This window comes from Tachyglossus aculeatus, chromosome 6, assembly GCF_015852505.1.
Source record: "Tachyglossus aculeatus isolate mTacAcu1 chromosome 6, mTacAcu1.pri, whole genome shotgun sequence".
In the NCBI taxonomy this organism is placed as follows: Eukaryota; Metazoa; Chordata; class Mammalia; order Monotremata; family Tachyglossidae; genus Tachyglossus; species Tachyglossus aculeatus.
Window position 1 is genome coordinate 13622613 of NC_052071.1, and position 21740 is coordinate 13644352.

The window sequence follows — 21740 nt, forward strand, 5'->3', positions numbered from 1 at the left end:
CAAAGCCCGGGCTCTTTCCACTGAACCACTCTGCTTCTCTTAATGATTTACACAGAACAATGTGAATAATAATAATAGTAGTGTTTCTCTGAGAGTAGTTCTCCTCTCTAGCATTTGCAAATGATGTAAAAGACTTATTCCTCTACCTAACGGTTCAATGCCGTAACTATTACGGTCACCTTCCTTTATTTAGGGTGGTGGTAGTCGTATTAAATAAGCGCTTAATGTGTGCAGAGCACTGTACTAAGCGCTGGGAGAGAGTATACAAGAACAGATTAGACACTCAAATTTAGCACTGTACTAAGCAAATTTTATTTACTTGTATTGATGGATGTGCACATTCTAGTCTGTAAACTCACTGTGGGCACCGAATGTGACTGTTTATTGCTGTATTGGACTTTCCCAAGTGCTTAGTACAATGTTCTGCACACAGTAAGCGCTCAATAAACATGACTGAATGTCCCTCAAAAGACTCACCATCTGTGAAGTTAATAGAATGATCAATCCAAAGGTTAAGCAGACTCCATTTAAAAAGTTAAACGGATAATATGTGAAAATTGGGTTTAACATAGGAGATCTTCTACAATTGATCATTAAGCAACATGAATCTCAGGTTGTCCTGAAAAGTCATAATTGCTTCCGTCAGCAAACCGCACAGCGCCTCGCACATGGCAAACGCTTACTAAGCACCATAATAATTATAACTCTTGTTATTTTGGTCTCTTAGCTTCCCTGCATCCTCAGAAGTTCGCGGTCCTCATCGGGAACCGGGAGTGGATGAACAGGAATGGGCTCGTGGTCAAGAACGAGGTGGACAGCGCGATGATGGAGCACGAGAGGAAAGGGCGGACGGCGATCCTGGTGGCCATCGAGGGTGAGGTGGCCCTCGGCCGTTGGCTCGGGCAGGGCACCCGGAGAGCTGGCGTCCCCGGCCCTCACCTTTAGACGACCTTCTGAGCCCCTCGGATGCACGAGGAGCAACGTCAGGCACCCCGTCTAGGCAGAGCAACGAGAGCTCACCTCCTCCAGGAGGCCTTCCCAGACTGAGCCCCTTCCCTCCTCTCCCCCTCGTCCCCCTCTCCATCCCCCCCATCTTACCTCCTTCCCTTCCCCACAGCACCTGTATATATGTTTGTACATATTTATTACTCTATTTTACTTGTACATATCTATTCTATTTATTTTGTTAGTATGTTTGGTTTTGTTCTTTGTCTCCCCCTTTTAGAGCCCATTGTTGGGCAGGGACTGTCTCTATATGTTGCCAATTTGTACTGCCCAAGCGCTTAGTACAGTGCTGTGCACACAGTAAGCGCTCAATAAATACGATTGATGATGATGATGATGATGAAGAGATTGGTTCTGCCGATCCAAACAGTCCTCGATCAAAAGATTCAAGTGATACAGTTGGCTCATCGCCTTCCAGAACCTGGGCCTCGACCGGGGAAACCTTTTGGCTGGGAGGAATGTGGGTGAAATGAAGCTCTATAAATCATCCTCGGCTAGGTCTCAGAGTCCCATAGGAGCATTCTATAAATTCTCGGTGAGATGGAGTCATCATCATCCTCAATCGTATTTATTGAGCGCTCACTATGTGCAGAGCACTGTACTAAGCACTTGGGAAGTCCACGTTGGCAACATATAGAGACAGTGTCTACCCAAGAGTGGGCTCACAGTCTAAAAGGGGGAGACAGAGAACAAAGCCAAACATACTAACAAAATAAAATAAATAGAATAGATATGTACAAGTAAAATAAATAAATAGAGTAAGAAATATGTACAAACATATATACAGGTGCTGTGGGGAAGGGAAGGAGGTAAGATGGGGGGATGGAGAGCGGGAGAGGAAGGAAGGGGCAAATAAAACCCTTCAGTGTAGGACTCATTAGTAGGAATAGTATTTATTAAGCGTTGACTATGTGCCAAGCTCCACACTAAGCACTGGAGCGGTTGCACAGAGCTCATCCATTCAGTCATGTTTATTGAGCGCTTACTGTGTGCAGAACATTTTACTAAGCACTTGGGAAAGTCCAATACAGCAATAAACAATCACATTCGGTACCCACGGTGAGTTTACAGACTAGAATGTGCACATCCATCAACACAAGTAAATAAAATTCGCTTAATACAGTGCTCTGCACACAGTAAGCACTCAATAAATACGATTGATTGATAAAATTACAGGTACGTACATAAGTGATGTGGGGGAATGTGTCAGTGTTGCTGTATCGTACTCTCCCAAGCGCTTTGTATAGTGCTTTGCACACAGTATATGCTCAATAAATACAAATGAATGAATGGTAATTAGCCACGGTTCTGGTCCCCCAGTTCTTTAAAGCCCCACACTGTTTAACCTGCAGAGCTTTCATCAGCAGTTTTTTCCAGCGTAGAAAGTTCTTTATATGGAGGTCTTGATAAAGCGCTATTTATAGTGCCCCGAAAGCAGCTGCTCAGCACCTTTCCGTAGGCAGGAGGAGAAGCGATTCCTTAACCCGATTTCTTTCGTCTTCATCCTCGGCCGTTTACTGTCCTGAGAGCTGACCCTTGCACCCCACCCTCCGAGGTCTTTTCTTCGTCCACTAGATAATCAATCAATCAATCGTATTTATTGAGCGCTTACTGTGTGCAGAGCACTGTACTAAGCGCTTGGGAAGTACAAGTTGATAATGCTACTTGTTCGGCGCCTACAGGCGCCGTTCTAAGCGCTGGGGTAGAATACAAGGTAATCAGGTGGGACACAGTCCCGGTCTCACAGAGGGCTCACAGTCCTAACCCCCATTTTCCAGATGAGGGAAGCGAGGCCCCGAGAAGTGGAGCGACTGGCCCGAGGTCACCCAGCGGACACGTGGCAGAGCCGGGATTCGAACCCAGCTCCTTCTGACCCCGGGGTGATAATCCTTGATACTGCCGATTCCTTAAGGACCAGGGTGGACTCTTGTCCTTCTCTTCCCTGTTTGCAAGGGCAGAATATAATGCCCTTATATATTAATGCCTATAATACAGTGCTCGGCACATAGTAAGCGCTCAATAAATACGATTGATGATAATAATAATATTATATATGTATTATATTATATTATATATGTATACCTGTATATATGTTTGTACATATTTATTACACTATTCATTTATTTTACCTGTACATATCTATTCTATTTATTTTATTTTGTTAGTATGTTTGGTTTTGTTCTCTGTCTCCCCCTTTTAGACTGTGAGCCCGCTGTTGGGTAGGGACCGTCTCTACGTGTTGCTAACTTGGACTTCCCAAGCGCTTAGTCCAGTGCTCTGCACACAGTAAGCGCTCAATAAATACGATTGATTGATTGATTAATAACAATAATGGCATTTATTAAGTGCTTACTATGTGCAAAGCACCGTTCTAATGTGATACTTTTAGACTGTGAGCCCACTGTGGGGTAGGGGCCGTCTCTATATGTTGCCAACTTGTACTTCCCAAGCGCTCAATCAGTACGATTGATGATGATGATGACGACACTGTCCCCCCACTAGGTGCTCAGTAAACCCCAGCAGTGAGAAATGAAGGGAGGGTTCAGTGGGGGGGGGGATTTATTGAGCGCTTCCTGCATGCAGAGCGCTGTCCTAGGCGGGAGGTAAAGGGCGCTTGCTCTTCGTCCCACAGCAACGCTGCTGACTTGCGACCTGAGCAGCACCAAATGTCATCAATCGTATTTATTGAGCGCTTACTATGTGCAGAGCACTGTCCCAAATGTCCCAAGCGCGCTCTTCCCTGACCCTTCTTTCAGGCACCTTGTGCGGGCTGCTAGCCATTGCTGACACGGTGAAACCCGAAGCGGAGCTTGCCGTCCACACGCTGAAGGCCATGGGCTTGGAAGTGGTTCTGATGACTGGCGACAACAGCAAAACAGCCAGATCGATCGCTTCCCAGGTGAGCCCCCTCTTCCTTTGTGCCTGGGTTTGGTTTTTTTCTTTATGGCATTTATTAAGCGCTTACTATCATCATCATCCATCGTATTTATTGAGCGCTTACTATGTGCAGAGCACTGTACTTAGCGCTTGGGAAGTCCAAGTTGGCAACCTATAGAGACAGTCCCTACCCAACAGTGGGCTCACAGTCTAAAAGGGGGAGACAGAGAACCAAACCAAACGTACTAACAAAATAAAATAAATAGAATAGATATGTACAAATAAAATAGAGTAAAAAAAATATGTACAAACATATATACAGGTGCTGTGGGGAAGGGAAGGAGGTAAGATGGGGGGGATGGAGAGGGAGACAGGGGGGAGAGGAAGGAAGGGGCTCAGTCTGGGAAGGTCTCCTACGTGCAAAGCACTGTTCTAAGCGCTGAACAGGTCTAAGGCTTTACTTTGGCCTACGGGTGGGAGGTTGCATCCATTCTTTTTCCCCCCCCTTAATAATAATAATGGCATTTATTTATTAAGCGCTTGCTATGTGCAAAGCACCTTAACGGTATTTAACCACCTTCTGTACACTAGGCGCTGTCTTAATCAGTGTGGCTCAGTGGAAAGAGCACGGGCTTTGGAGTCAGAGGTCATCATCATCATCAATCGTATTTATTGAGCGCTTACTGTGTGCAGAGCACTGGACTAAGCGCTTAGGAAGTACAGGTTGGCAACATAGAGAGACAGCCCGTACCCAACAGTGGGCTCACAGTCTAGGTTCAAATCCCGGCTCTGCCAATTTGGGCAAGTCACTTCTGTGTGGCTCAGTTCCCTCATCTGTAAAATGGGGATTAAAACTGTGAGCCCCCAGCCCGGGACAACCTGATCATCTTGTAACCTCCCCAGCGCTTAGAACAGTGCTTTGCAAATAGTAAGCGCTTAACAAATACCATCATTATTATTATTCAATCAATCAATTGTATTTATTGAGCGCTTACTGTGTGCAGAGCACTGTACTAAGCGCTTGGGAAGTACAAGTTGGCAACATATAGAGACAGTCCCTACCCAACAGTGGGCTCACAGTCTAGAAGGAGTCTATTATTATTATTATTAAGCGCTTGAGTAGCAGAAGGTCATGGGTTCTAATCCTAACTCTGCCTCTTGTTTTGTTTTGTTGTCTGTCTCCCCCTTCTAGACTGTGAGCCCGTTGTTGGGTAGGGACCGTCTCTATATGTTGCCAACTTGTACTTCCCAAGCGCCTAGTACAGTGCTCTGCACGCAGTAAGCGCTCAATAAATACGATTGAATGAATGAATGCGAACTTGGGCAAGTCACTTCACTTCTCTGTGCCTCAGATCCCTCGTTTGTGAAATGAGGATGGAGACTGTGAGCCGCACGTGGGACAGGGACTGTGTCCAATCCGATTTGCTTGTATCCACCCCGGCGCTTAGTACAGTGCCTTGCACATAGTAAGCGCTTAATAAATACCATAAGTAGTATTATTTTTATGCAAACCTGTCAGGTTGGATATAGTCCATGTCCCACGTGGGGCTCACAGTCGTAACACCCATTTTACACAGGAGATAACTGAAGCCCAGGGAAGCCAAGTGATGTGCCCAAGGTCACCCAGCAATAATGGCGGCGGAACTGGGATTCGAACCCAGGTCCTCTGTCCCCCAGGCCTGTGTTCTTTCCACTAGGCCACACTGCTTCTCGCCCATCATTTGGTTGTGAGATGGGGGAGGGCTGGATTGCAGTCCCCTGCCCCTGTTATGCCCAAAGTAGCGGAAAATAGGTCACCAAGCCCGGCCTTCTTATGGGTCGGGTCCCAAAGTAGGGCGGAATAATAATAATTGTGATATATTTTTTAAATCATCATCATCATCAATCGTATTTACTGAGCGCTTACTGTGTGCAGAGCACTGTACTAAGCGCTTGGGAAGTACAAATTGGCAACATATAGAGACAGTCCCTACCCAGCAGTGGGCTCACAGTCTAAAAGGGGGAGACAAAACCAAACATACTAACAAAATAAAATAAATAGAATAGATATGTACAAGTAAAATAAATAAATAATTAAATAATTAAATGGCATCTGTTAAGCGCTTACTATGTGCCGAGCGCTGTTCTAAGCGCTGGGATAGATACAAGGTTATCAGGTCGTCCCATGTGGGGCTCACAGTCTTAATCCCCATTTTACCGATGAGGGAGCTGAGGCACAGAGACGTTGAGTGACTTGCCCAAAGTCACAAAGCTGCTGACACATGGCGGAGCCGGGATTCGAACCCGTGACCTCTGACTCTCAAACCCGTGCTCTTTCCACTAAACCATGCTGCTTCTCTGCGTGGTATTTGCTAAGCGCTGGTGTGGATACAAGTAAATCAAGTTGGCCACAGTCTCTGTCCCGTGGGGGGCTCACAGCCTCAATCTCCATTTTACAGAAGAGGTCACTGAGGCCCAGAGATGTGAAGTGACTTGCCCAAGGGCACACAGCAGACAAGTGGCAGAGCCAGGACTAGAACCCACAACCTTCTGACTCTCAGATCTATGCTCTACCCACTAGCCCTCGCTGCTTTGAGGAAGCCCAGTACATATAATAATAATAATAATGGTATTTATTAAGCGCTTACTATGTGCAAAGCACTGTCCTAAGCGCTGGGGAGGTTACAAGGTGATCAGGTTGTCCCTCGGGGGGCTCACAGTCTTCATCCCCATTTTACAGATGAGGGACCTGAGGCACAGAGAAGTGAAGTGACTTGCCCAAAGTCACACAGCTGACAATTGGCGGAGCTGGGATTTGAACCCATGACCTCTGACTCAGCCCTCCCCCATCTCACGTCCAAATCATCATCATCAATCGTATTTATTGAGCGCTTACTATGTGCAGAGCACTGTACTAAGCGCCTGGGAAGTACAAATTGGCAACATATAGAGACAGTCCCTACCCAACAGTGCAGTGTGGCCTAGTGGAAAGAACACAGGCCTGGGGGACAGAGGACCTGGGTTCGAATCCCAGTTCCACCGCCATTATTGCTGGGTGACCTTGGGCACCTCACTTGGCTTCCCTGGGCTTCAGTTACCTCCTGCGTAAAATGGGTGTTACGACTGTGAGCCCCACGCGGGACATGGACTGTATCCAGCCTGATAGGTTTGCTTAAAAATAATAATACTTGTGGTATTTATTAAGCGCTTACTATGTGCAAGGCACTATACTAAGCACTAGGGTGGATACCCGGGCTTTTTCCACCGAGCCATGCTGCTCACGAGCAGAGCGGACAGGCGTGGGGCCTTTGGAGGGTGGGATTGGAAGTTTCAAAGTCGATTTTTAGACTGTGAGCCCACTGTTGGGTAGGGACTGTCTCTATATGTTGCCAACTTGGACTTCCCAAGCGCTTAGTCCAGTGCTCTGCACGCAGTAAGCGCTCAATAAATACGATTGATTGATTTTGTCTTTTGTCTTTTGTCTTTTTTGCTCCACCCCGGGCAGGTCGGCATAACCAAAGTGTTCGCCGAAGTCCTGCCGTCCCACAAGGTGGCCAAAGTGAAGCAGCTGCAGGAGGAGGGGAAACGCGTAGCCATGGTGGGAGACGGGATCAATGATTCCCCGGCCCTGGCGATGGCCAACGTCGGGATCGCCATCGGCACCGGCACGGACGTGGCCATCGAGGCTGCTGACGTGGTTTTGATCAGGGTGAGTCCCGGGTTCGGCCCTGGGGGTTTCAGGGAGGGGTAGACCCCCCGACCCCAGGCCGGTGGTGGCATCCCCAGAGCCATCAAGGGCTCCGGGTCAGCCTGTTAACGTCTCTTCTGTCAGGCAGTTAGTCAGTCAATTATATTCATTAATAATAATATCATATTACATTGTTATATTATATTATATATTATATTATACATTATTATATTATACTAATTATGATATAATAATGTACTAGTGAGTAATATTATTATATATTATATTATATATTGTATGTTATATGTTATATGTTATTACATTATACTAATTATGATATAATAATATACTACTGAGTAATATTATTATATTACATATATTATATTATATATTGTATGTTATATGTTATATTATATATTATTACATTATACTAATTATAATATAATAATAATGATATACTAGTGAATATATACAATTATATTCATTACAATTACTAATAATGCAGTAATAATAATAATGGTGGTATTTGTTAATAATAATAATGGTGGCATTTGTTAAGCGCTTACTATGCGCAAAGCACTGTTCTGAGCGCTGGGGGGGGGTACAGAGCGATCAGGTTCACAGTCTTAATCCCCGTTTTACAGCCGAGGTGACTGAGGCTCAGAGAAGTTAAGTGACTTGCCCAAGGTCACACAGCAGACACGCCTCCCCCTTTTAGGCTGTGATCCCCCTTTTAGACTGTGAGCTCACTGTTGGGTAGGGACTGTCCCTACGTGTTGCCAATTGGTACTTCCCAAGCACTCAGTGCAGTGCTCTGCACATAGTAAGCGCTCAATAAATACGATTGATGAGGATGATGATGTGGCGGAGCCGGAATTCGAACCCGTGACCTCTGATTCCAAAGCCCGGGCTCTTTCCACTGAGCCACGCTGCTTCTGTTGAGCACTTACTTTCTGCCAGGCACCGTATTAAGCGCTGGGATGGAAACAAGCAGATCGGATTAGACACAGTCCCTGTCCTGCAAGGGGCTCACGGTCTTAATCATCATCATCATCATCATCAATCGTATTTATTGAGCGCTTACTGTGCGCAGAGCACTGTACTAAGCGCTTGGGAAGTACCCTCATTTCACAGACGAGGGAACTGAGGCACAGAGGAGCGAAGTGCCCAAGTCCACAAAGCCGACGAGTGGAGGAGCCGGGGGACTCCAAAGCCTGTGCTCTGTCCGCTACACTACGCGCTTATTGTGTGCGGAGCACTGTACTAAGCACTTGGGAGAGTACAGCATAACAATATAACAGACACATTCCCTACCCACAGGGAGCTGCCATTCTAGGACACCCCTTATTACTCTAGTTATTTATTTTACTTGTACCTATCTATTCTATTTATTTTATTTTGTTAGTGCGTTTGGTTTGGTTCTCAGTCTCCCCCTTTTAGACTGTGAGCCCACTGTTGGGTTAGGGACTGTCTCTATATGTTGCCAACTTGTAATAATAATAATAATAATGATGGCATTTATTAAATATTAAATACGATTATTAAATACGATTGATTGATTGATTAAGTGCTTACTATGTGCAAAGCACTGTTCTTGTACTTCCCAAGCTCTTAGTACAGTGCTGTGCACACAGTAAGCGCTCAATAAATACGATTGATGATGATGACCGTCGCTATATGTTGCCAACTTGTACTTCCCAAGCGCTTAGTCCAGTGCTCTGCACACAGTAAGCGCTCAATCAATACGATTGATTGATTGATTTTCTAACCCAGCTGGCTTCCGGGGAGTCTCTAAATGACGCACTCGCGGGCTGGCTTCTAGGTTGACTGGTTTGGACTCCCGGAGTTAGGGAGTCAAGAGTTCAGGCCAGGGTGCGCCCCATTTCCCCCCACCTGTTAAAGGATCCCAGAGCCCAAATTGGGGTGCCAAGCCTTCAATTTCAGGAGGCCTCAGGGATTCGATCCCGGATTTTCCATACACACATTCCCTGTGGCGTGTGAATCAGTGCCCCCTCGCCTCCCCCCGGGTCGGATCCCTCTCACTGCCGTCCCGTGAACTCTTCCTTCGGCAGAATGACCTCCTGGACGTCGTGGCAAGCATCGACCTGTCGAGGAAGACGGTCAGAAGAATCCAAATCAATTTCATCTTTGCCCTGATTTACAATCTGGTCGGGGTCCCGATAGCTGCCGGTAAGCGACTGCTCGGGGTTTGAGCGAATGCCGGGGTTCTTGGGTTCGGTCGTGTGGGCGGTAGACAACGAGAGGCCCAAGTCATCATCATCAATCGTATTGATTGAGCGCTTACTGTGTGCAGAGCACTGGACTAAGCGCTTGAAGTCCACCGTGAAGGTCAAGAGGAAGGACAAAAGGACCCTCAAAAATCATTCTTGATATGTTAGACCTGCCCAAGGTGAGAAACGCTCAGACACCCCCCAACCCACCCACAAACGCACAAACCCATTTTCACACCCCCGCGCCAACCCCCTCGTTCTTTCTCCGTCTTCTTTTTCCTCTCCTTTTCCACCCCTCTGTCTCCCCGCGATATCTTCCGTGCTACTTTTTCACTTAGTCCCATTTAAGCTTCGAGGCTGGGGGGAAGAAATGTGGGCAAGGAGTCAAGAGGCTACCAACTGTGTACCCTTCCAAGCACTTAGTACAGCGATCTGCACACAGTAAGCGCTCAGCCGATACTGCCGTTCGATTGAGGCCGTTCTCTTTCCGAGGCCACTTTGAGTGGATGTTTTCCGTGCTTTTTGTAACGGTGCCGGTGTTGCTTGACTTGTGGTCATCGCAGATGGTTTTTTTTCCAGGTGTCTTTATGCCAGTTGGCTTGGTTTTGCAGCCCTGGATGGGGTCAGCCGCCATGGCTGCTTCTTCCGTTTCCGTCGTGCTCTCTTCTCTGCTGCTTAAACTGTGAGTAAATGAGATTTCTCCCCCCCGGCAACCTCCCCAAATGTGCCTATTTAGTCTCCGACCCAGGAAAACCTAAACCCCCCATCCCTATTAGCGGGATATCCATTGGGCCGTGGCGATCGTGGAGCTTTTGTTGCCAACTTGTACTTCCCAAGCGCTTAGTACAGTGCTCTGCACACAGTAAGTGCTCAATAAATACGACTGATTGATGGATTGATTGAGCTTTGTGGGAAATGGCAAGTAGGATGTGGGCAGTGGAATCAATCAATCAATCGTATTTATTGAGCGCTTACTATGTGCAGAGCACTGTACTAAGCGCTTGGGAAGTACAAATTGGCAACACATAGAGACAGTCCCTACCCAACAGTGGGCTCACAGTCTAAAAGGGGGAGACAGAGAACAGAACCAAACATACCAACAAAATAAAATAAATAGGATAGAAATGTACAAGTAAAATAAATAAATAAATAAATACATAAATAAATAGAGTAATAAATATGTACAACCATATATACATATATACAGCGGAAGCCAGGGGGCTTCTAAAGGAGGCAGGGGATGGGGTAGGAATCTGATTTTTTGAGCCTCAGAGACTGAATCCTGCCCCAGCCTTCATCATCATCATCATCAATCGTATTTACTGAGCGCTTACTGGGTGCAGAGCGCCGTACTAAGCGCTTGGGAAGTACAAGTTGGCAACACTGGGAGCCTTCTTTCCTCCCCCCTCCTCCCTGTCCTCTCGTAGTCGCTCAGTTCTGGGTTTTGCACTTGTACTTCCCAAGCGCTTAGTCCAGTGCTCTGCACACAGTAAGCGCTCAATAAATACGATTGATTGATTGGGAGTCAGAAGGTCGTGGGTTCCAATCCCGGCTCTGGCGTGGCTCGGTGGAAAGAACACGGGCTTTGGAGTCAGGGGTCACGGGTTCCCATCCCGGCTCCGCCAATTGTCAGCTGGGTGACTTTGGGCAAGTCACTTCACTTCTCTGTGCCTCAATTACCTCATCTGGAAAATGGGGGATTAAGACTGTGAGCCCCCCGCGGGACAACCTGATCACCTTGTATCCTCCCCAGCGCTTAGAACAGGGCTTTGCACATAGTAAGCGCTTAATAAATGCCATTATGAGAAGCAGCGTGGCTCAGTGGAAAGAGCCGCCCGGGCTTTGGAGTCAGAGGTCATGGGTTCTAATCCTGGCTCCGCCAGCTGTCAGCTGGGTGACTTTGGGCAAGCCACTTAACTTCTCTGGGCCTCAGTTACCTCATCTGTAAAATGGCAGTGAAGACTGTGAGCCCCGTGTGGGGCAACCTGATCACCTTGTATTCCCCTAGCGCTTAGAACAGTGCTTTGCACATAGTAAGTGCGTAACAAATACCAAAATTATTATTATTGTCTGCTGTGTGACCTTGGGCAAGTCGCTTCTCTGTACCTCAGTAACTTCATCGGGAATATGGTGATTGAGAGTGTGAGCCCCACGTGGGACAGGGACGTTGCCCAGCCCGATTTGCTTGTATCCACCCCATTCATTCAATCGTATTTATTGAGCGCTTACTGTGTGCAGAGCACTGTACTAAGCACCCCAGTTCTCCACCCCAGTGGTTAGCACAGTGCCTAGTGCATGGTAAGCACTCAACAAATACCACAATTATTATTATTATTAGGTTTGGCTAGTCATCTAAAGGGTGTTCTCCTGCGGCCTGGCTGTGCCTCTTTGGGCTGGCCAGTTCAGGCATTCATTCAGTCGCATTTATTGAGCGCTTAGAACAGTGCTCAGCACTTAGAACAGTGCTCTGCACACAGTGCTCTGCAATACGATTGAATGAATGAATGTACTAAGCGCTTGGGAAGTACAAGTTGGCAACATGGGCGCACCGTCTTCACCCCCATTTTCCAGATGAGGGAACCGAGGCACAGAGAAGTGAAGCGGCTTGCCCAGTGCTCTGCACATAGTAAGCGCTTAACAAATGCCATCATTAAGTATTAAGTATTGAGCGCTTACTGTGTGCAAAGCCCTGTACTAAGCACTTGGGAGAGTACTATATAGTAACAAACAGACACATTCCTGCCCACAATGGGCTTCCGAGGAATCCCTGGCAGCAGGTGAGGTCTTTGTACGCTCAGGGGACCCAGGAAGAAAAGCGTGTGGTTTTGGGCGGAGGAGGATGAGGATGGAAAGACATCCCAGGTGTTTGCCAGAGGGGTGTTTTCTTCCTTGCTGGGCGGAAAAGGTGTTTTTAGTAGAAAATTCCTTTGGCTCATTCATTCATTCAGTTGTATTTTTGGGTGTTTACTGTGTGCAGAGCACTGTACTAGCTTGGAAGAGTACAGTACGACAATAAACAGACACATTTCCTGCCCACAATGAGCTCACAGTCTAGATGGGGGAGACAGACATCAATAAAAATAAATGAGTTACAGTTATGTGCATTACAGCATCTTGGATCAGTGGAAAAAGCCCGGGGTTGGGAGTCAGAGGTCACGGGTTCGAATCCCCGCTCCGCCACTTGTTAGAAGTGTGACCTTGAGCATGCCACTTCACTTCACTGTGCCTCAGTTACCTCATCTGTAAAACGGGGATTAAGGCTGTGAGCCCCACGTGGGGCAACGTGATCACCTTGTATCCCTCCCGGCTCTTAGAACAGTGCTTCGCACTTAATAAGTGCTTGACAAATACCATAATAATTATTAATTATTATCATTATTACATGAGTGCTGGGGGGTTAAGCTGGGGGAAGGACAAAGGGAGCAAGTTGGGGTGATGCAGAGGGAGTGGGAGAAGAAGAAAGAGGGGGTTCTTAGTCAGGGAAGGCTTTCTGAGGAGATGTGCCTTCAATCGGGCTTTGAAGGGGGAGTGGGAGAAATAACAATAATAATAATGGCATTTATTAAGCGCTTACTATGTGCAAAGTAACTGTCTGTTGGATTTGAGGAGGGACGGCACTCCAGGCCAGAGGCAGGATAATAATAATAATAATAATGGCATTTATTAAGCGCTTACTATGTGCAAAGCACTGTTCCAAACGCTGAGAAGGTTACAAGGTGATCAGGTTGTCCCACGGTGGGCTCCCAGTCTTAATCCCATTTTCCAGCTGAGGGAACTGAGGCCTAGAGAAGTGAAGTGACTTGCCCAAAGTCACACAGCTGACAAGTGGCGGAGCTGGGATTGGAACCCATGACCTCTGACTCCAAAGCCCGGGCTCTTCCCACTGAGCCACGCTGTGTGAGCGAGGGGTCTGCGGCAAGACAGGTGAGACCAGACAGAGCCTGGCCTTGGCACCCAAACCCGCAGATGGAGGGAGCCCCGGGCCAATGTGGTCAAAGTTTCCGGCCAAATCAATCAATCAATCGTATTTATTGAGCGCTTACTGTGTGCAGAGCACTGTACTGAGCGCTTGGGAAGTACAAGTTGGCAACATATAGAGACGGTCCCTACCCAACAGTGGGCTCACAGCCTAGTGGGGAGAGTGCGAATTATCTCATCTGTTAATCAATCAATCAATCGTATTTATTGAGCGCTTACTGTGTGCAGAGCACTGGACTAAGCGCTTGGGAAGTACAAGTTGGCAACATATAGAGACAGTCCCTACCCAACAGTGGGCTCACAGCCTAGTGGGGAGAGTGTGAATTATGTCATCTGTTAATCAATCAATCAATCATATTTATTGAACGCTTACGGTGTGCAGAGCACTGTACTAAGCGCTTGGGAAGTACAAGTTGGCAACATTTAGAGACAGTCCCTACCCAACAGTGGGCTCACAGCCTAGTGGGGAGAGTGTGAATTATGTCATCTGTTAATCAATCAATCAATCATATTTATTGAACGCTTACGGTGTGCAGAGCACTGTACTAAGCGCTTGGGAAGTACAAGTTGGCAACATTTAGAGACAGTCCCTACCCAACAGTGGGCTCACAGCCTAGTGGGGAGAGTGTGAATTATGTCATCTGTTAATCAATCAATCAATCATATTTATTGAACGCTTACGGTGTGCAGAGCACCGTACTAAGCGCTTTGGGAAGTACAAGTTGGCAACATATAGAGACAGTCCCTACCCAACAGTGGGCTCACAGCGTAGTGGGGAGAGTGCGAATTATGTCATCTGTTAATCAATCGTATTTATTGAGCGCTTACGGTGTGCAGAGCACTGTACTAAGCGCTTGGGAAGTACAAGTTGGCAACATATAGAGACGGTCCCTACCCAACGGTGGGCTCACAGGCCAAAGGGAACCAGAACCCGCCCTGGAATTTGCCAGCAGCTCACCCTCCGTGGCACTTCAGGCGTCCATCTCAGTCCCCCCTGAGACGCTTCAGGCGTCCATCTCAGCTCACCCCCGCTGCTACCACTGACACAAAACGCCAGAGTCATTTCCTCTCAAAATAGCCTCTCCTTCAGTCTCCTCTTCCACAGCTGAAACAAATTCCTCCCGGCGGGGACACTTGACAACAAGGACTAAGGGGAGTAAAGATTCTGCTACCAGCCACCTCTCACATCACAGATTCTTTTAATAATAATAATAATGGCATTTATTAAGCACTTACTATGTACCAGGCACTGTTCTAAGCGCTGGGGAGGTTACAAGGTGATCAGGTCATCACTCAATCTGTACTTAGTACAGGGCTCTGCACACAGTCAGTGCTCAAGAAATACGATTGAATGAATGAATGTACTAAGCGCTTGGGAAGTACAAGTTGGCAACATGGGCGCACCGTCTTCACCCCCATTTTCCAGATGAGGGAACTGAGGCACAGAGAAGTGAAGCGACTTGCCCAGAGTCACACAGCTGACAAGCGGCGGAGCCAGGATTTGAACCCACAACCTCTGACTCCAAAGCCCGGGCTCGCTCTTCTAGACTGTGAGCCCGCTGTTGGGTAGGGACTGTCTCTATGTGTTGCCGACTTGTACTTCCCAAGCACTTAGTACAGTGCTCTGCACACAGTAAGTGCTCAGTAAATACGATTGATTGATTCAAGCCACGCTGCTTCTATTTTATTAATAATAATGATAATAGTAACAACAGTGGTGGTATTGGTTAAGCACTTACTACGTGCCAGGCACTGAACTAAGCGTTGGGGTGAATACAATAATAATAATAATAATGATGATGGCATTTAAGTTCTTACTATGTGCAAAGCACTGTTCTAAGCACTGGGGGGGGGATACAAGGTGATCAGGTTGTCCCACGTGGGGCTTACAGTCATCATCCCCATGTTACAGATGAGGTCACTGAGGCTCCGAGAAGTTAAGTGACTTGCCCAAGGTCACACAGCAGACATGTGGCAGAGCCGGGACTCGAACCCATGACCTCTGACTCCAAAGCCCGGGCTCTTTCCACTGAGCTACAAGCAAATTAGGTAGGACTGTGTCCCCCGTGGGGCTCACAGCCTTCATTCCCATTTTCCAGGTGAGGTCAGTGAGGCCCAGGGGCATGAAGCGACTTGCCCAAGGTCCCGAGTTCGAACTCAGGGCCTTCTGATTCCCGGATCTGAGCTCTACCCATTTGGCCAGGCCGCTCCTCGTCCTTTAGTGGCTCTGAATTTTCTATTATCGGTTGTCAACTCCCACCCGAGGCCACCCCCCAAGGTTATCACCTACTTGGCTGTGGTTCTCCCCGAGAAATGTGCCTTTAGGGAGCTGACAAAAAAAAAACAGAACGGACCACTGAAAACTCCTCCTCATCATCATCAATCGTATTTATTGAGCGCTTACTATGTGCAGAGCACTATACTAAGCGCTTGGGAAGTACAAATTGGCAACATATAGAGACAGTCCCTATCCAACAGTGGGCTCACCGTCTAGAAAACTCTGGGAAGTTCTACAGATTTTCCTGGCCCGGCCCCTCCGAAAGTGAATTATCCTGGCAAAACTGGGGCGGGCGGCAACCCTGTCTCCACCACTGCCTCCCCCGGGGCCGTGGCGTGGTAGTTCTTAGAGCGCAGGCCGAGTGAGAGGAGAGGCACTGGACTGCCCGGACTGCAACCGTTAATCATCATCAATCGTATTTATTGTATTTATTGAGCGCTTACTATGTGCAGAGCACTGTACTAAGCGCTTGGGAAGTACAAATTGGCAACATAGAGAGACAGTCCCTACCCAACAGTGGGCTCACAGTCTAAAAGGGGGAGACAGAGAACAAAACCAAACATACTAACAAAATAAATAGAATAGATATGTACAAATAAAATAAATAAATAAATAAATAAATAGAGTAAAAAATATGTACAACCATATATACATATATACAGGTGCTGTGGGGAAGGGAAGGAGGTAAGATGGGGGGGAAGGAGAGGGGGACGAGGGGGAGAGGAAGGAAGGGGCTCAGTCTGGGAAGGCCTCCTGGATTGAGCGCTTACTGTGTGCAGAGCACTGTACTAAGCGTTTGGAAAGTACAATCAATCAAGCAATCAATCGTATTTATTGAGCGCTTACTGTGTGCAGAGCACTGTACTAAGCGCTTGGGAAGTACAAATTGGCAACACATAGAGACAGTCCCTACCCAACAGTGGGCTCACAGTCTAAAAGGGGGAGACAGAGAACAGAACCAAACATACCAACAAAATAAAATAAATAGGATAGAAATGTACAAGCAAAATAAATAAATAAATAAATAAATAGATAGAGTAATAAATATGTACAACCATATATACATATATACAGGTGCTGTGGGGAAGGGAAGGAGGTAAGATGGGGGGATGGAGAGGGGGACGAGGGGGAGAGGAAGGAAGGGGCTCAGTCTGGAAGGCCTCCTGGATTGAGCGCTTACTGTGTGCAGAGCACTGTCCTACGCATTTGGAAAGTACAACTCAGCAACAGAGATAATCAGGCAAACCCCACCTCTGACCCTCGTCCGCACCCCGCTCCCCACCCCATATCGCCCAGTTCGACACCTCGCCGGAGAACGCAATCCCCTCGTCCGAAATCCCAGTCAGTGTGGCCCGAAACAGACCGCAGCCAACGCGGGAGCATTGCAGCCGACCCTGTAATTGCCAAAGTCAGGGAGCTGAGCCCATCCGAGTCATCGGTGTGCGTTTGGGGGCTTAAACTTCGGAAATCAAGACTGATTTTGGGCCCGGTTCGAACTTGGCCACTGGCCATCTGTTGGCTAGGAACCTCAGAGTTTACTCGATTCTACTGGACGTATAGTCGGGCTGGAATGGTTGAATGCCCTGAAATTTAAAGCAGCGGGGCGTAGCGGAAAGACCACGGGCCTGGGAGTTGGAGAACCTGGGTTCTAATCCCGACTCTGCCCGTTGCCTGCTGCGTGACTTTGGGCAAGTCATTCACCATGTGCCTCGGTATCCTCATCTGTAAAATAATGATTCGATACCTATTCTCCTTCCTCCTAAGACTGTGGGCAGGGACTGTGTCCAACCTGATGCTCTGCACGTAGTAAGCGCTCAATAAATACGATTGATGATGATCTTGTGTCTCTCTGAGTGCTTAGTGTAGCGCTTGGCACATAGTAAGTGCTTAACAAATACACTATTTTTATTGTTATTGCTATTACCTTTTAGGTTCTACACCTTTCTCCAAAAGCACTGAGAAAGGACTTCTATATTTTTAATTCAAGGAGAGAGGCAGCGGGCGGGGGGGAGAAATTTCGTGGCTGCTCCACGAGGCATTTAATTTACAGTTTTTATTGACCACCTTAACGAAGCACAAATACGTTGCCCTAATCCTTTTCGCCCGCGTTTCACCCTCTCCGACTAAACCGCATCGTCGATTGCCTCCAGTTACAGGAAACCAACGTATGAAAACTACGAACTGCGGGCCCACCGCCAACTGGGACAGAAGAGCCCCTCGGAAATCAGCGTCCACGTGGGGATCGACGACGCCTCGAGAGACGCCCCCAACCTGAGCGTGCTGGACCGGATAGTCAACTACAGCCGCGCCTCCATCAACTCGCTGCTCTCCGATAAACGGTCGCTGAGCAGCGTCGTCCTCGGCGAGCCTGACAAACATTCGCTCCTGGTGGGAGACTTGAGGGAGGAGGAGGACACTAATTTGTGAACGGGCTGGACCAGAATTCTTCTCTGCACTGAAGCGGCCTTCAGGACGTCACCTCTGCCCTCCGGGACGGTGGGGTCGGGGGAGGACGGCGCGTGGGTTCTCAGCAACCCAGGACGATAACACTCCTTGCCCGGAGGCGAACTCCGAAGCTCGGTGGTCTCCGTTGGAAACGGCCTCCTGGTCCTCCTCGCCCACCGCAAGGTTTACACGAGCCTACGTGGGCAGTTTGGAAGCGGGGCTACTCGGCTAGCCCGCGAAACTTCTCTTTTTATATTTCACAAGAAACCAAAAAAAAAAAAGCCGAAAACAGAACCCTTTCGAGGACCCGGGCTCATCTGGGCCGGGTAGCTGGAAGCCAAGCCACCCGGGCCAAGGTTTCCATGAGAAGGAATGGCAGAAAGCAGCGAGGGCTACCCGTTGGAGAGCAGATGTGCCTTTGTTTCGGGAATCTTTCCGGAATTCTCCTGAATCTCCTGGTGATTGACTTTTTCGAGTCCTCCCGTGTTTCCCCTCTCATTTAGCAGGGTAAAACATTTTCAGTTCCTTCAGATGGTTGGGTTTGGGTGATGGTTCATTTCATTTTTATCAATGATATTTATTGAGCGCTTACTCAATGCTTGCCCTTCTTGATGTTGCTTCCCGGAGCCCCAGGGAGTCTGGTGGGTTTGTGGTTTCTCTTCCCGGCCCCTCCTCGCCGACACCATCCCCTCCTCCGAGACCAGCTCCCAAGAGTTCCCAGTGGCTTCAGCAAAGCTCCATGACCGCAGTCTGTGAGACCAAGGCATTTCAGCCTGGGTTTCCCGTAGAACATGAGAAGCGGAGTGGCCTAGTGGAAAGAACACGGGCTTGGGAGACAGAGGACCTGAGTCTTAATCCCGAGTCTGCCACTTATTTGCTGTGTGACCTTGGGTGAGTCCCTGCACTTCTCTGGGCCTCAGTTTCCTGTAAAATGGGGATTCAATCCCTGTTGCCCCTTCATCTTAGAATGGGAGCCCCATGTAGGACGGGGGACTGTGTTCAACCCGATTAACTCGTAGGTACTCCAGCGCTTAGAACAGCCCCGGACGCATAGTAAGCACTTGACAAATCCCAGTAATACACATGCTATTACTACCTTAACGCCTCTAGCTCTCATATAACGAGCTGCTGGTTAGCCGGATCTGGTCACTGTAGAATTAGTTTTATTTACAGTCTACGAAATGAGTAACTCAGTGGCCACAGGAAATCTTTCAGAGGGATCGAAGATCGGATTTTCGCTCATTCACTGCAGTCTGTGCCTCTACCAGGAACATCGTTACGTAAATATTGGCTGGCAGGGCGCAGAATACTAGATAGCGTGCAGCTGTTCAGAAAAGAAATCGGGCACCTTGTGCAGAATACTAGTTAGCGTGGAGCCGTTCAGAAAGAAATCAGGTGCCGACGTCACAGGGTAGGGCTCCCTGGCCGCCGCACGGGCTTCGATATTTATACGCCAAGGAGTCAGTGTCGTCGGATTTCCAGTCCACCCCGGTGCCCGGGTGGGAATGAGGCGTGAAAGAGGATCGCCGCGATGGCGGGAGAGCGGGATGGAATTGGCCTCCTTCCCGTCCCAGCCTCCGGAGTCCAGAGCAGTAGGAGCAGAAGAAGGGAGGAGGAGGAGGAAGAGCTTTGCCCCAACTGCAGCCATCACCGTTCCCTGTCTCTCCTCCGGCTTTTTGGCCTCAGAGGCTACAAGGGTTTCGGTGGCAGCGGCAGCAGTCTCTCACCTTACCCAGGTCCATACACCGAGTGCTGTTCCTTTCTGCCGAGCACTCATCCGGAGTGAGCCCCTGTCCCCATCCAATACCGTTCGTCGGTCTCCGTCTCCCTCTTCCTAATTCCAGGCGGACCGTGAGCGATTCGGCTGGGACGTACGCATGCCGGCACATCCCGCAATGCAGCGGGGTGAGGCTCCTAGAAGAGGGTCAGAAATGGCCGCGACTTGGGAGTGTCTTCCCGTAGACTTACACTTTTATTGACATTCCATTGCCGAATCTCTGGGGAAATGATTGGAAATCCCTTTACATGCCAGAGACGGTAACATTAACCCCCGCCAAACTATTATTGAATGTTGGCTGAAAATAAATTCAAGCGTACCATCACAGCCTGAACCAAATGAAGCGAGGTAATACGACCCTGAACCTTTGCAGGAGGCTGTGGAAGCTTCTTCTGCCGACCAGTGTGGTGCTTTTTTAACTTGAGCCAATAATCCCCCCCCAAGTAAGGTTGAAGTTCAGCCTTCTTTCTTTCATGAAGTTCCAGGGAGGAAGGCCACCCCATTTTGACACTTTGGTGCCCTTTTCTCCATCCTGATCCTTCCTCTTCAGTCATTTTTATAAGTTCATCCGCTTTCTTGAAGACTGAGGCCAAACTTAAAAATCCCTAGCTGGTGGCAAAGAGACCCCAACTTCTCTCTCTATTGAGTGTCCTCAGGCGAAGCTTTGGATTCTGGAGGTCTCACGAGGTCTTCCGGACAAGGTTCTGATCGACAACCACCACGTCCATTTCTAAATTAAATCGCCTCCCCAGTTCAACAACCCCTTTGGTTTCTGCTCGGGTATCTCTCCTACCGACTTAAAAATCTGGCTCCGCCAGTTGTCAGAGCTCCTTCCAGGATCCCTTCTTTGTTAATTGCTTCACCTCAGCCTGGATGGGAAGCAAATGACGAGGGATTTCCTTACCTTAACGCTGAGGGGAAGTGTCTGCCTTTGATGCGGAGAAAGGCATCAAACCGTATAGATTGTATCCAGGTGGGGGGAGTTGTATCGTGGGAGTGGCGGAGACTTTTCAAACAATCTCAACTATTTCCCTTGGGCCGCGGATTCCCTGGGGGGTGCCAAAATCTAGGGTTCACCTGTTTTTAGGAAACTCCTTAGGTCCTAGCTGGGTAAGAGCCACGAGGCAATTGATGGCCAACATGTAAGACCCTTGAATGGAAAGTATATAAACTCCTCCTACCTCCCCCCGATTCTTCCCTATCTCTATCTCCCCCTCCTCTCCATTCACCTGTCCTTACCCCAAAGCCTTCATCTCAAGGCGAGGCTATTTTTCTGAACGCTACCTTTCCAGAATTAGACTTTCAGAGCCTGGGTGGGTAAAAACGTGACGTTAATCTTGCCTGTGTGTGTACGCACGCGCGCACATACACACTAAAATGTTCACCGAAGGTGCTACACTAGCTGGGAGAAACCAAGGCGACGGGTGGAGATGGCTAAGGATGACCGCGTAAGCCATCAATCCGGCCTGGGGCAAATATCGT

The 21740-nt window shown here is 48.2% G+C and overlaps 1 protein-coding gene across 1 annotated transcript in view; it reads left to right on the forward strand.

Annotated features, from left to right (window-relative positions):
• The window catches only part of ATP7A (ATPase copper transporting alpha), a 94872-nt gene extending 75800 nt beyond the window's left edge, over positions 1-19072 (forward strand). Inside the window, exons 17-22 of the mRNA XM_038748138.1 lie at positions 728-874; positions 3762-3904; positions 7367-7570; positions 9622-9739; positions 10360-10462; positions 18187-19072. Of these exons, the coding sequence (XP_038604066.1) occupies positions 728-874; positions 3762-3904; positions 7367-7570; positions 9622-9739; positions 10360-10462; positions 18187-18463 (992 nt within the window). The 3' untranslated portion in view covers positions 18464-19072. The remainder of the gene's footprint in view (positions 1-727; positions 875-3761; positions 3905-7366; positions 7571-9621; positions 9740-10359; positions 10463-18186) is intronic.
• Positions 19073-21740: the final 2668 nt, after the last annotated feature.